Here is a 12,868-nt window from a genome sequence, read left to right on the forward strand (position 1 = left end):
TTCAGCCCTTGTGGCCTTAAATCTATATTATGAGTGGGCATCATGCTGAAACATGTCGAGTTTTATGTGCAAAGCTTTATGTCTATTTGTTATAATGATCATTCGACTATTTAACTAAGCCTGAACTCCAATTTGGTATCAAAACACTAGTTTAGAATTTTAATAGCAGTATCGTGGAGCCTAAATAATTCTAAAAATCCTAGAGACAACATTTGCACTTTCGCTCAAGAAAGACAAGATTGCCCTCATTAAATGTGCAAGCTTCTCAAATACACTCACATGCAACTCAGCACCTCTGAAGGTTAAAGTAGCTAAATGCGACTGCTCATAGCTCTCCTGCTCGTGGCAAGGAAAATTCAAAGGCATTAAAGATCGGGATTAGTTACCAAATCCTATCTATAATACATTTTCAATTGAAGATTGACTCCTTCAAGTAAGTAATCCATATTTCAATCAATTAGGGATATTTCCACCATTATCTCAAGATAATATTTTCGATTTAATATCTTGAGAATATTCTTTCCTCACACCTTGGCCAATAGGAAGTCGCCACGTGTAGGGCAAAACCCTAACACTGTGGCCAGTCACTCCTTTATATACATACCTCTATCTCCACCAAATTTTGACAAGTATTAGCTACCTTAAAAGCCCTAAGCACTTACTATTTTCAAGAGAAACTAACTTAAGCATCGAAGATCCATTGGCCTAACCTCGCATGAGGCTTAGATTTTTATTATTTTTTTATTTTTAATTTTAATTTTTTATCAAAGGTGTTGATTGTTTTGTAGGTATATTTTCGTCAAGATTGAAGACGGCGGAAGTTCGCTACCACAAATTGGTGCTTTCATTAAGAGTTTGATTCAAATATTCGAAGAAGACTCCCGCAATTGGTTTTTGGAATTTTTTGTTACGTTGAATTTCTCACACGTCGTACCATTTAATTTTTCATTGAAAAGTTTCTTGATTAGTCCCTGAAGGAATGATACAATGATAGGAAATTCTGAAACCACAACGAACGGAACCTCATGCGTTAAAGGATTTGAACTGATGCGCGGAGATGACGATGTGGCCCCACGACTGCGATCCTTGAGGCTCAACACAACGACAGGAGGAGTCCCACTGCCGTGGCCACCACCTTGCAGCCCACGACAAGAACCAGTGCAACAGTAGCAGCCCAAGCTGAAGCTCAGCAGCATGCTGCAGCAAACCCATTTCGCTGTTAGGGCAGCCACAGATCACAGGCAGGAGGCCCAAGTCCTCCAGCCACGAGCCATGTTAGACAATAGAATCCTAGTCAAAGTAATAGATATGATTGTAATCCTAATTGAGATTGTATTCCTAGTTTGTAGGGATTAAGCCTTGTAGAGCAAGGAATGTACTTGTATATATTTCTTATTCACGTATCAATAACATATACTTTTACCCTATACATCTTTTTCTACATGGTATACAGAGCAGGCTTCATAACCCTAGCTTCTTTTTAATATTTTTTTTTCGGCAGCCTCATCCTCCTGCCGTTATTGTTCTTGTTCTTCCATCATGGGAGATTCCGATTCCAGTACTTCTTTTTATATTCACCATTCTGATCACCCTAACCTTGTTCTTGTTTCCAAAAAATTAAATGGAGACAACTACACCACCTGGGCACGCGGCATGGAGATCTCTTTGAGCGCCAAGAACAAACTTGGTTTTATTAATGGTGACATTGCAGAACCGTCCTCCTCCGAAGACCCTGATGCGCACGCTGCCTGGCGTCGCTGCAACGATATGATTCTTTCATGGCTTCTTCATTCTTTGGAGCCTGACCTTGCCGAGTCCGTCCTCTTTTCCACTACTGCCAAAGCCGTTTGGGACGACCTTCGTGAACGGTTCTCCCAAAGCAATGCTCCTCGCATTTTTCAACTCAACCGTGACCTTGCCACTATCTCTCAAGGCACTTCATCTGTTTCCGCCTACTTCACTCGTCTCAAAGGCCTTTGGGACGAACTTGCCTCCTACAATGACCACTGCACCTGTTCTTCTGGCACCAAGAACGACAGACAGCAACTTATGCAGTTTCTCATGGGCCTTAACGAGTCTTTTTCGGCCGTTCGCGATCAAATCCTCTTGATGAACCCACTGCCCACCGTTCGCCAAGCATGCTCCTCTGTGTCTCAGGCAGAGAAGCAACGCTCGATGGGTTCTCTCCGTTCAGCCGATCAACCTGCAGCAGCCATGACGGTCCGTGGATCGTCCCGTGCTTCTTCCGCCCGTCCTCCTCTTCACTGCACTTATTGCAACTATGATTTTCACACCCGTGACACCTGCCACAAGCTTCATGGTTATCCTGTTGGTCATCCTCTCCATGGCCAACCGTGGAGGCCACCCCGTCGTTCTACATCCGTTGGTTCTTCTCGCAGCAACAATGGTGCTGCTCTTCCTGCCCGTCCCACCCATGCGGCTAATCATCGGCCCCCTCCCAGCTCCCAGGCCCACACGGCTTCAGTCCCTCCATCAGCCCACCACGTGCAAGGGCAGCCCACACTGCATGATGTTCAGCTTGCTATGCCACATCTCTCGGCCGACCAACATTCCCGAGTCCTTGCTGCCCTCACTGATGCTGCCGACCCTCCTTCGTCTCCTCAGGCTCATGCTGTTTTTAATAAGGACTTTGCCAAAGGTTTGTTTCCCGTAGCTCCTCGTCTTGGTCAATGGATCATTGACAGTGGAGCTACAGATCATATTACTTCCTCTGCCTCATGTTTGGTTAATACTTCTCCTTCCCAGTTGCCACCTGTTTCTTTGCCTAGTGGTTCTACCGCACCTATTTCTTTAACTGGCACTCTCCATTTAAATTCCTCTATACATGTGAAAGATGTCTTATGCGTTCCTAATTTTAATGTGGACCTTTTATCGGTTGGTAAGCTTACAGATGGCTTATCGTGTTCCGTAACATTTTTTCCCACTTGGTGTGTTTTGCAGGACTTGGTTTCGAAGGCGATGATTGGTGTGGGTAAGCGACGTGGCGACCTATATTACCTTGTGGCCCTTGCCTCTTCCCTTCCCTCCCGTCACCCTCTTTGCCATGTCATCACCATCCCGTCTTCCCTGTGGCATAGGCGCCTTGGCCATCCTTCCTCTCCTCGTTTGCAAGTTTTAGCTTCTAAATTTTTAAATTGTTCTTTTGATTCTAGTCATGTTTGTGATGTTTGTCCTTTGGCGAAACAAACTCGTCAACCTTTTGGTTTAAGTTCAATTTCAACAACTTTTCCTTTTGCTTTAATTCATTGTGATATTTGGGGTCCGAATCGTCAATCTTCCCTTTCTGGAGCTCATTATTTTTTAACCATTGTGGATGATTTTTCTCGTTTTACATGGGTCTTTCTCATGAAACATAAATCTGATACTCAACAATTAATCAAGGATTTTTTTGCTTATGTCCATACTCAATTTCATACTCATATTCAATGCATTCGTACTGACAATGGCGGCGAATTTCTTTCTCTTCGTCCTTTTTTTTCCGCTAATGGGATTTTACTTCAAACTTCTTGTGTCCATACCCCTCAACAAAATGGCGTTGTTGAACGCAAACATAGGCATCTCCTAGAAACCGCCCGCGCACTCCGTTTTCAGTCCCATCTTCCTCTTAAATTTTGGGGTGAATGTATCCTTACCGCTGCTTATTTAATCAATCGTCTTCCCACTCGTCTTCTGCAAAATAAATCTCCCTTTGAGATCCTCCATAACAAAGTCCCCACCTATGATCACTTCCGAGTCTTTGGTTGTTTAGCCTATGCCACCTCTGTCATTCCACCCACTAAATTTTCCCCTCGAGCCCATCGTTGCATCTTTCTTGGTTACCCTCCTGCCCAAAAGGCATACAAACTATATGACCTAGCCACTCACCGCATCTTCACCAGTCGGGACGTCATTTTCCATGAAGATTCCTTCCCTTATACTCTTCCACCCACCCATACCGCTTCTCCCGCTCCTACCCTACCTCTTCCTTCTTCTCTGGACCTTCTTTATCCCCCACTCCCTGTCCCTACGTCACACCCACCTACTGTCCCTCCTGCCACTTTATTCCCGACTCCCTCTCCTGACGACACATCCCATGTCCATCCTTCCGCCACTATAGCCACGGCCCCCCCTGCTCCCTCCACCGCTTCCCCCTCTAGTTCCACCCACCTACCCCCGGACCCCACCACCTCTACGCTCATCCCCTCTTCTGACCTTCTCCCCACCCCTCGCCTCTCTACCCGTACCCATAAAACCCCAACCTATTTAAAGGACTATGTTTGCTCGCAGGTGATTCTGCCACCACACCAATCTTCCACTTCGCAACCTAGTTCTATAAAAGGTACGCGATATCCCATCTGTAATTTTATTTCTTATCACCGATATTCTCCCCAGCATCTTTCCTATATATATTCTGTCAGTCGGAATGTGGAGCCCTCCTCATTTGCCGAGGCTGCAAGTGATCCTCATTGGCGTCGTGCCATGACTGAGGAGCTTAAAGCCTTACATGCTAATGGTACTTGGACCATGACTCCTTTGCCACCTGGCAAAGTTCCTATTGGTTGTCGTTGGGTTTACAAGTTGAAGTATAATTCTGATGGTTCTATCGACCGCTACAAAGCTCGCTTAGTTGCCAAAGGTTACACTCAGACTGAAGGTATTGATTATCATGACACTTTCTCTCCTACTGCTAAGATGATTACAGTGCGTTGTCTTCTCGCACTCGCTGCTAACCAGTCTTGGTCTCTTCATCAGCTTGATGTTAATAATGCTTTTTTGCACGGTGACTTACATGAGGAAATTTATATGTCTCCTCCTCCTGGTCTTCGGCGACAGGGGGAGAATCTTGTGTGTCGCCTCCATAAATCTCTATATGGTCTTAAACAGGCTTCTCGCCAATGGTTTGCAAAATTCACTACTGCCATTCTTTCCGCTGGTTTTCAACAATCAAAGGCTGACTATTCATTGTTCACCAGAAAGTCCGGTACTTCTTTTACAGCATTACTTATTTATGTGGATGATATTGTGATTACAGGCAACGATGTCAGAGCTATAGATTCTCTCAAGACTTTTCTCCGTGATCGTTTTCGATTAAAAGACCTTGGTGAATTAAAATATTTCTTGGGTATTGAGGTCTCTCGATCTCAACGTGGCATTTATATTTCACAACGGAAGTATGCATTGGAGATTCTTAAGGATTATGGTTTTCTGGGGGCACGTCCCATTGCTTTCCCTATGGATGATACAAAATTATCTGATCAAGGAGAACTTCTCAAGGATCCTGAAAAATATCGGCGCTTAGTAGGAAGGTTGATTTATCTTACCATAACTCGGCCAGATATCACTTATTCCGTGCATGTTTTGAGTCGGTTTATGCATGAGCCTCGTATCTCTCATATGGATGCTGCGCTTCGTGTTGTCCGTTATTTGAAAACTACTCCAGGTCAAGGCTTATTATTTCGTTCTGACAACCAGACCAAGCTAGCTGCATTTTGTGACTCTGACTGGGCGGGTTGTCCTATCACTCGCCGTTCGACTACTGGGTATTGTGTTTTCTTGGGAAGCTCTTTAATTTCGTGGCGAACAAAGCGACAGAAAACCGTGTCGCTTTCATCAGCTGAGGCAGAATATAGGGCTATGGCAGGTGCTTGTTGTGAGTTAGTTTGGCTTCGGCATTTATTGAAGGATTTGAACGTTTCTTTTGAAGGTCCTTCCGAGTTATTTTGTGATAATCAAGCAGCATTGCACATAGCCGCTAATCCCGTCTTTCATGAGCGGACTCGTCACATAGAGATGGATTGTCACTTCATACGGGATAAGATTGCAGATGGCACTATAGCAACCAAATATGTGGGTACGGCACACCAGTTAGCAGATTTGTTCACTAAGCCTCTTGGGAAAGACAAGTTTACAACTTTGATGTGCAAGTTGGGTGTTCTTGACATTCACTCTCCAACTTGAGGGGGAGTGTTAGACAATAGAATCCTAGTCAAAGTAATAGATATGATTGTAATCCTAATTGAGATTGTATTCCTAGTTTGTAGGGATTAAGCCTTGTAGAGCAAGGAATGTACTTGTATATATTTCTTATTCACGTATCAATAACATATACTTTTACCCTATACATCTTTTTCTACAAGCCAAGGGTAGGAGGCCCAAGCCGCAGCAGTTGGAGCCGCTAGCCAAGCAGTATGAGCAAATTCAAATCCTCATGTTTTTTAATTAACTTAACACTATGTTTGAATAAGGGAAATAAACCTGAAATTTTAATAAGAGTGATGTTAGAGAGATTAAATTTGTAAACAAAATTTTATAAACTAAATGACATGGAATGTGATTATTGGGTTATGACTTACGCGCATTAATAAAAATTTAATTTCTCTAATATTACCCTTTAAATAAGTCAAAATTTATCCTATGAGTGAGTAAAAGTTTAAAAAATAACAAATCTGTATTAAAAAAAATTAAGTTCAATGTAAAAGTAATTTACATTGTTCTCGTGAAAAATAAAAAAAAATATAATAATAATAATAATAATTGTCTAAGTCAGTGGCATATCTGTAAATGTGAAAAACTTGCAGGTTCGTTCCCTCACCCGTCATCCTCACCCTCTAGCTCCATCTCCCGTTGCAGATTGAATTCCCAAATTCACGGTCCTCACTCTTTTGCTCTCAGACAAAAATTTCTCTTGTTTTTTTTTTCAATTAAAAAAATTAAGGAAATCAAAATTAGGGTTTGGATTGCTTTCAATCAACTTACTATTTGGGTGTGAATTGGAGGTTGGGGTTCTGGGTTATCTTTTTCGTATCTGAGATGGCAGAATCCGAGCACCAGAATTCAATTTACAGCAGCACAGGAGGAGTGACGCAGAGTAACCAAGTTGACGACCAAGACGACGACGTTGAAGAGCCCATTGACAACCCTAACATCCGCTTCGAAGATAGTACCGCCATTCCTCCAAATCAACTCTACCTTCCCAGCTCCGAATACCCTCCGCCGGCCGCCGCAAACGGTGCCTCTGATCAGCTAACTCTCTCGTTTCAGGGCGAGGTTTATGTCTTCGACGCTGTTTCGCCCGACAAGGTAAGGTTTAGTGCTCAACTTGTGTGAGTTGTGCAGCGGTAGTGATTCACTTGCAGCAGTTTCGCATTCCTTTATATGTTTTTCTTTTGTTGTTTTGTTCTATGCTATACCTGATATGTCTTGTTCTTCTCTGAAAGTTTGATTTTTATTAGGGGAACTTGTGAGTCATGCTTTATTGTTTAAGTAGCTGCATTTATGAAGGATGTGTGTTTCATTGCACTTCCGTAATGCGTACAGTTTTGGTGTTTACTTTGTCATGCGCGAAAAGGTAGTTCATTTACGTGATTTATTAGCAGTTGAATTTCATAAGAGTTATGTGGCCTATTGGTTTGATTATCACGGATGGTGTGAGAGGTTTTTGTAAACTTGTCCTGTGGAAGAAAACATGTTATTTTGGACAATGGCTTGTAAATTAAAAGTTTTTAGTCTTTCAATGAAATTTTCAACAATGGAGCGGTTCTTTGTTTCATTCTGTTATGTAGCAAGCAAATATATATATATTTTTTCAGTGGTTCAGTGTTTGCTGAGCATTGTTTGGGCAACTTATTTATTTACGTTTTATATGTACGGGAAACCTGTCATACGAATCAAAATAGGTGCTTCAGGTGTTAATGAGAGAGGGTTACATAAGAAGCTTGAGCTTTTGTGGTTCTTTTTCACAGGTGCAGGCAGTACTGCTACTTTTGGGTGGATATGAAATCCCTTCTGGCATTCCTTCCATGGGGCCGGTTCCTCTAAACCAGCAAGTATGTATTTTTAGATACGTATAAATCATGCCAAGTTCCTAGAAATTGTAGTCTTTGTGTTAACTTTCTTCACTTTGCTTGCTGCTATAATGGCATTTCTTCCAGGGTATGAATGACTTACCTGCAAAGCCAACTCAACCGCAGAGAGCTGCTTCTTTAAGTCGGTTTCGCGAGAAGAGAAAAGAACGTTGTTTTGATAAGAAAATCCGTTACACCGTGCGGAAAGAAGTTGCACTCAGGTATGGTGTGATCCTTTACTTTCATTATTTTATTTTTCTTATCTTTTCTGAATTGAAAATTCTTTTTCCTTCCTCTTACAAAGACACTGTCTCCTTTGGAAATGTATATCATGATTTTTAACGTTGTCTACCACAACCATTTCTGATTATGTGGTTGTTTTTATTTTTATATTTTGAGACAAAATATACTGAAGAATGAGAATTGGTATAATATGTAAGTGCGGTCATTAGTGTTTGTATGGTCTTGATGTTGGTATGCTCATCATCAAGCGATCTGTATTATTATAAACAAGAGTAAGATTTCTTTCTTAGAGGCATTTGTTGTACAGATTGATGTACATATATATCTTTTTATATTCAACTATACATATTATTTTCAGTTTGCTTAAATTAAGTAAGAGAGGACAAAAAAAATAAGCATTCCTAAAATTAATTAAAAACGGCCCTCGAGTCTGAAAAATAAAATGAAAGACAATAGTTCCCAGAACTCAGTAGAAACTGAAGCTCAAAGGATCAAAACCTACTTCATCCCAGAAAACCTCCACCGCTTCTCTATAATTTTAAAAATTTCTTATGTTTCTTCTCTCCAACCCAAACTAGATCACTGCCAACAGTGCATGGATCCATGTAACCTTTACCTTTTTTCCTTCCCCAAAGAGTTAATTTTCTCCCAGAAAATAGATACACGATCAGCTGGAATTACCACCTCAGTCCTTTCCTAAACACAACTTCATACACAAATCTAAAGCAATAGGACATTGAGGAAATAAATAGATAACATTGTGTCAGGACATTACCATAAGCTCGTAGCACATATGAATGTGTTTGCAAAAGACTGGTCTTCTATTTGGAAATTCTAGTGGATCTTTTGTATATGAAACTTTTTTTACAAGTTTTTTCTTTCTTCAGTCGAGTACTTTTAAAGTGAAATGTAAAGGTTATCTCATTCATAAAGCGTTTCTATACCACAGTGCAAATGGCATGGATATGAAACGAAATTGAAGGTCAGGATTTCTGTAGTTATCATAGACCTGAAGGACAGCTCTTTTTAAGGAAAACATTAATGGAATAGGACTTGTCACTCAGTCCTATGCTTTTTTTTAATGAATTGACATTTGTGTTATTCCCGAATCCTTTTTGTCCTGGCCATCTTATAATATACGATGTGTACATATTTCAGAATGCAGCGTAAGAAGGGTCAATTTACATCGTCCAAGGCTAGTTCTGATGATGGAGGCCCTGCTTCATCAACACAGGGCTCTGGACAAGATGAGAGCATGCAGGAAACTTCGTAAGTGTCAATCCATCTTCATATATTGTTGACTATGCTTTGAGTACAATTAGATTTTTATTTTATTAGGATAGGTCATAAGGTTCAGGGCCGTTATATAATTTTTTTGAATTTCCGGTCTATTCTTCGTTCTCCTTGAAAGAGTCAAAGAGATGCTGTTTTGACATTGAGATGCAGGTTTTGTACTCTAAATTGTGTATTTGTTATTTCAAGATAAATACTAACATTCTCTGTGTTCTGAAACATAATGCTTAATGCCTTTTCAGGTGTACACATTGTGGGATAAGCTCAAAGTCAACTCCAATGATGCGTCGTGGGCCAGCAGGCCCAAGGACACTATGTAATGCATGTGGGCTGAAGTGGGCCAACAAGGTTTGTGGGATTTATAAATCCTTAGTTATTTTGTCTTTTAATCCTCTTTACGATGTATGCATAATTAAAAAGTTGTGCCAATGAGACATTATATTGTTTGCGATGTCATAACTGTCTTTTGGAATATTCAATCACATAAATGAGAGAAAACAGATCCATCTAATTGTGAGAGAATATACCTATAGCCACACATGAAACATTCAGTAATGAAAGCACAATAAGAAATTGACTCTCTCCATGATCTCCACTTCTGCATTCTTTTGTTTCACTTACAAGTGTTTTGAGAGGTTGAGGTTAAATTCAATTTTCTTCTTCACTGCTTATGTCACTTTTCCTCGGTAGAAGTGTTGGATTCTTTTATGGATGGCTTAAATACACAATTGGTTATTGCATCTTAATGCATTTCAGTCATTTATATCAAATCCAAGAACTTCCTGTTGGGGACCTTAGCAGGGAGCAACTATTTGGTCTACAAGTTCTTGGTTGAAATAAGTAACCATTTTTCCTCCTTTAGATTTTATTCCACTGTTGTAAAAACGCCTTGCAGTGGGAATGTTTTTCTTTAAATAGTAGACAAGTTGTCCAAGGTCAGAACAAAAAATCTTGTCAGCTTACAAAGTCTCAGTCTGGAAAGGAAAGAGCTGGCTGGCAATTTCTGATGGGTATATTGTAATCATGGATATATCAGTTTTGATTGGCTACTAATTTCGTTACTTGCAAGACCTGTTTGTGGGTGTATGCATATATGTACATAGGAGTTTTTCAAATCTTAGACACATCATTCCATGGTTTAGAGCCTAGTAGATACCTTAATAAAACACTTAAGACACATAAATACAACATTCATAGTTGAATTTGTTGGATGAAAATCCAAACGGTTAGTAGGAAACATAGGATGAACTTGCTACTCTGTTGTTATTCCATGGTTTAGGGCCTAGTAGATACCTTAATAAAATACTTAACCAGTTAAAGTTAGAGCATCCGACCCAAAAGCAATTACCAATAAGTGGAGAGACTTTCAATGTTACATACTGAAATGAAGGGGTTTAGAATGTCCCAACGTGTGACTTCATGAATTGTTTCTTCTCAAAAAAAAAAAAAAATGTGGGACTTCATGTTTTCACTCCATCCCTAATGTATGGATAGATAGAGATAAGCACGTGAATTAATTAGATCTAGTGTACAGCGAAACTGAACGTGACATGCAGATGAATTATCCTCTACAAAAAATGCATTGTCAAACAATGTTTTTGAATCCATTTAAATGTTCTTGAAAAGTTATATGTTTACTAATCCTTAGGCTAAGACCATTTCAGCCACTTTGCATCTCATTTGTGTAGTATATATTTATGATGGTGTTTGACACCTCTGTGGTGGTGGATACTAAAACTTTATGGGAAGTAATTGCTGGTAATTATTTGCTCATCTTACACTGTATGCTCAACATTTTGCAGGGATCTCTAACAGGTGTTCCTAAGGTTCTAAATGTCGGTATCCAGGATCCTTCTTTAAAGGGAATTGAACAGGTACACCACCCCAAGCACCCCCGAAAGAAGATAAAGAAAGTTCTTGTTATTTTTTTAATACCTGGAATTCCTTCATGGGTTCATTTTGTTTTTGTTTTAAATCAGATTGTTGGTGGAGTTCAGGATTCCGATGTTGTAGCCATTGGTGCCAACATTGCCCCTTCCTCAGCTAATGGCGATAATTCAGCCATGACCGTAGACAGGAAATTGTGAAGTCCCCTGTGGCCTGGTGGTTTTCCGTTTGCTGTATTATTACAGAGGATGTCAAATAGATTGAAGAAGTATGTTATCGAAAGTACATACGGTTTAGGGACTTGGAGCTATAAATAAATTGGTTTGAAAACTCTTTTATTTTGTGTAAAGTATTGGAACCAAATTTAGAAGCTCATGGCATTGTAGCATTTGCAGTAGCAGCAGTTCTTCCTTGTCTAGAGCATATAATCGAGAACGTTGATTTATAGTGATCAATGCAATCTTTTCTATTTGGTTCGTCAAATGATCATTGTAATCGATGTAATCATTTGTGGTTTTGTTGCATGGAGTAAGAAATAGCATGCGGTAGCTTTTACTAAATTCTTTGAGTTTGGAATTCGAATTCAGTTCTAACACTCTACGTATTTCAGTTACTTTGCCAATTTATATCCTCGGCTAGTTTGCTATTGCTGTGTCTTTTAAAAAAGAACTTTTTCTGCTGTACTGTAAGAATAAACAGCTAAAAAAATAAAGTTACTGAGTGTTTGGTAAACATTTTTTTTTTTGTAAACGTGCTTTTAACAAAAAATTAAAATAAAAATTACGCCTAGGCTTTTGTAAACTTTTATATAAAATTGTTGTAAATATGTTAAATAACTAAAAAATATGTGGTATTTAACGTGATATAATAATTGCCAAAGAAAATAATGTTGGGGTTAAGTTTGTAATTTTATAAAATATATGGGAGTATACTTGCTATTTGAAAATATCATTAAACAGACACTGATCACTATGCTTTGAAAAAAAAAATATTTTTTTAGAAGCATGGTAGACTGTGCTTCTACTTTTTTATGTTTTTCCCATCACTGACAACAATTCTTAAAAAAAAAAAAGCACTTTTTTTTTTGTTTTACTAAACACATCTGTTGTTCCAGATTTTTTAATAAGCTGATTTTTTAAAAGTACCTCAATCTCAAATCATCTCGTAATTACCCTATACTCTTTTAGATTTGTTTGGTATTTATTGTTGGAAAATAATAAGTTTAATTTAGGATTTGGGTCCAGCCGGTTAGGATTAGGTTTTCGTTTAGAGATTAAAGATTAGTTTATTATAAATATGATACTTGTTATTCACTTGTGGACAAGTCAAAGAAGATGTAGTCATATAGCCGTCTTGACATTCTTTGTTATAAATAATACTCGTAGTTTCGTAGCGATCGTTTGTTTGTTAATTGAATTTTACGGCTTAATTTTCATGTATTGCATAATTGGGAATATAATACATACAATCCTTGTTCTCCAAGGTAAACTAAAAAAGGACATAAGAAATATCTTCCTAATAAAGGACTATAATATTTACATTCCTATTCTATACTAACTCACGCAACACTCCCCCTCAAGTTGGAGCATAGATGGCACACT

General features: G+C 39.3%; 1 protein-coding gene across 2 annotated transcripts; it reads left to right on the forward strand.

The window, feature by feature from the left end:
- The first annotated feature begins 6,545 nt into the window (after nucleotides 1–6,545).
- Nucleotides 6,546–11,827, forward strand: LOC103409371 (GATA transcription factor 24-like). 2 transcript variants are annotated; one of them, XM_008348178.4, is made up of 7 exons: nucleotides 6,546–7,080; nucleotides 7,743–7,826; nucleotides 7,932–8,065; nucleotides 9,246–9,356; nucleotides 9,623–9,728; nucleotides 11,183–11,254; nucleotides 11,378–11,827. In XM_008348178.4, the coding sequence occupies exons 1-7, from the start codon at nucleotides 6,811–6,813 to the stop codon at nucleotides 11,465–11,467; spliced, it is 867 nt and encodes a 288-aa protein (XP_008346400.1). In that variant the 5' UTR covers nucleotides 6,546–6,810; the 3' UTR covers nucleotides 11,468–11,827.
- The last annotated feature ends 1,041 nt before the right edge of the window (nucleotides 11,828–12,868 follow it).

This window comes from Malus domestica, chromosome 05 (genome assembly GCF_042453785.1).
Source record: "Malus domestica chromosome 05, GDT2T_hap1".
In the NCBI taxonomy this organism is placed as follows: Eukaryota; Viridiplantae; Streptophyta; class Magnoliopsida; order Rosales; family Rosaceae; genus Malus; species Malus domestica.

Coding starts and splice junctions, on each gene's coding strand:
- LOC103409371 (XM_008348178.4), top strand. CDS start 6,811: ATGGCAGAATCCGAGCACCAGAATTCAATTTACAGCAGCACAGGAGGA. Junction 8,066..9,245: donor CGGAAAGAAGTTGCACTCAG/GTATGGTGTGAT, acceptor TACATATTTCAG/AATGCAGCGTAAGAAGGGTC. Junction 11,255..11,377: donor CTTTAAAGGGAATTGAACAG/GTACACCACCCC, acceptor GGTGGAGTTCAG/GATTCCGATGTTGTAGCCAT.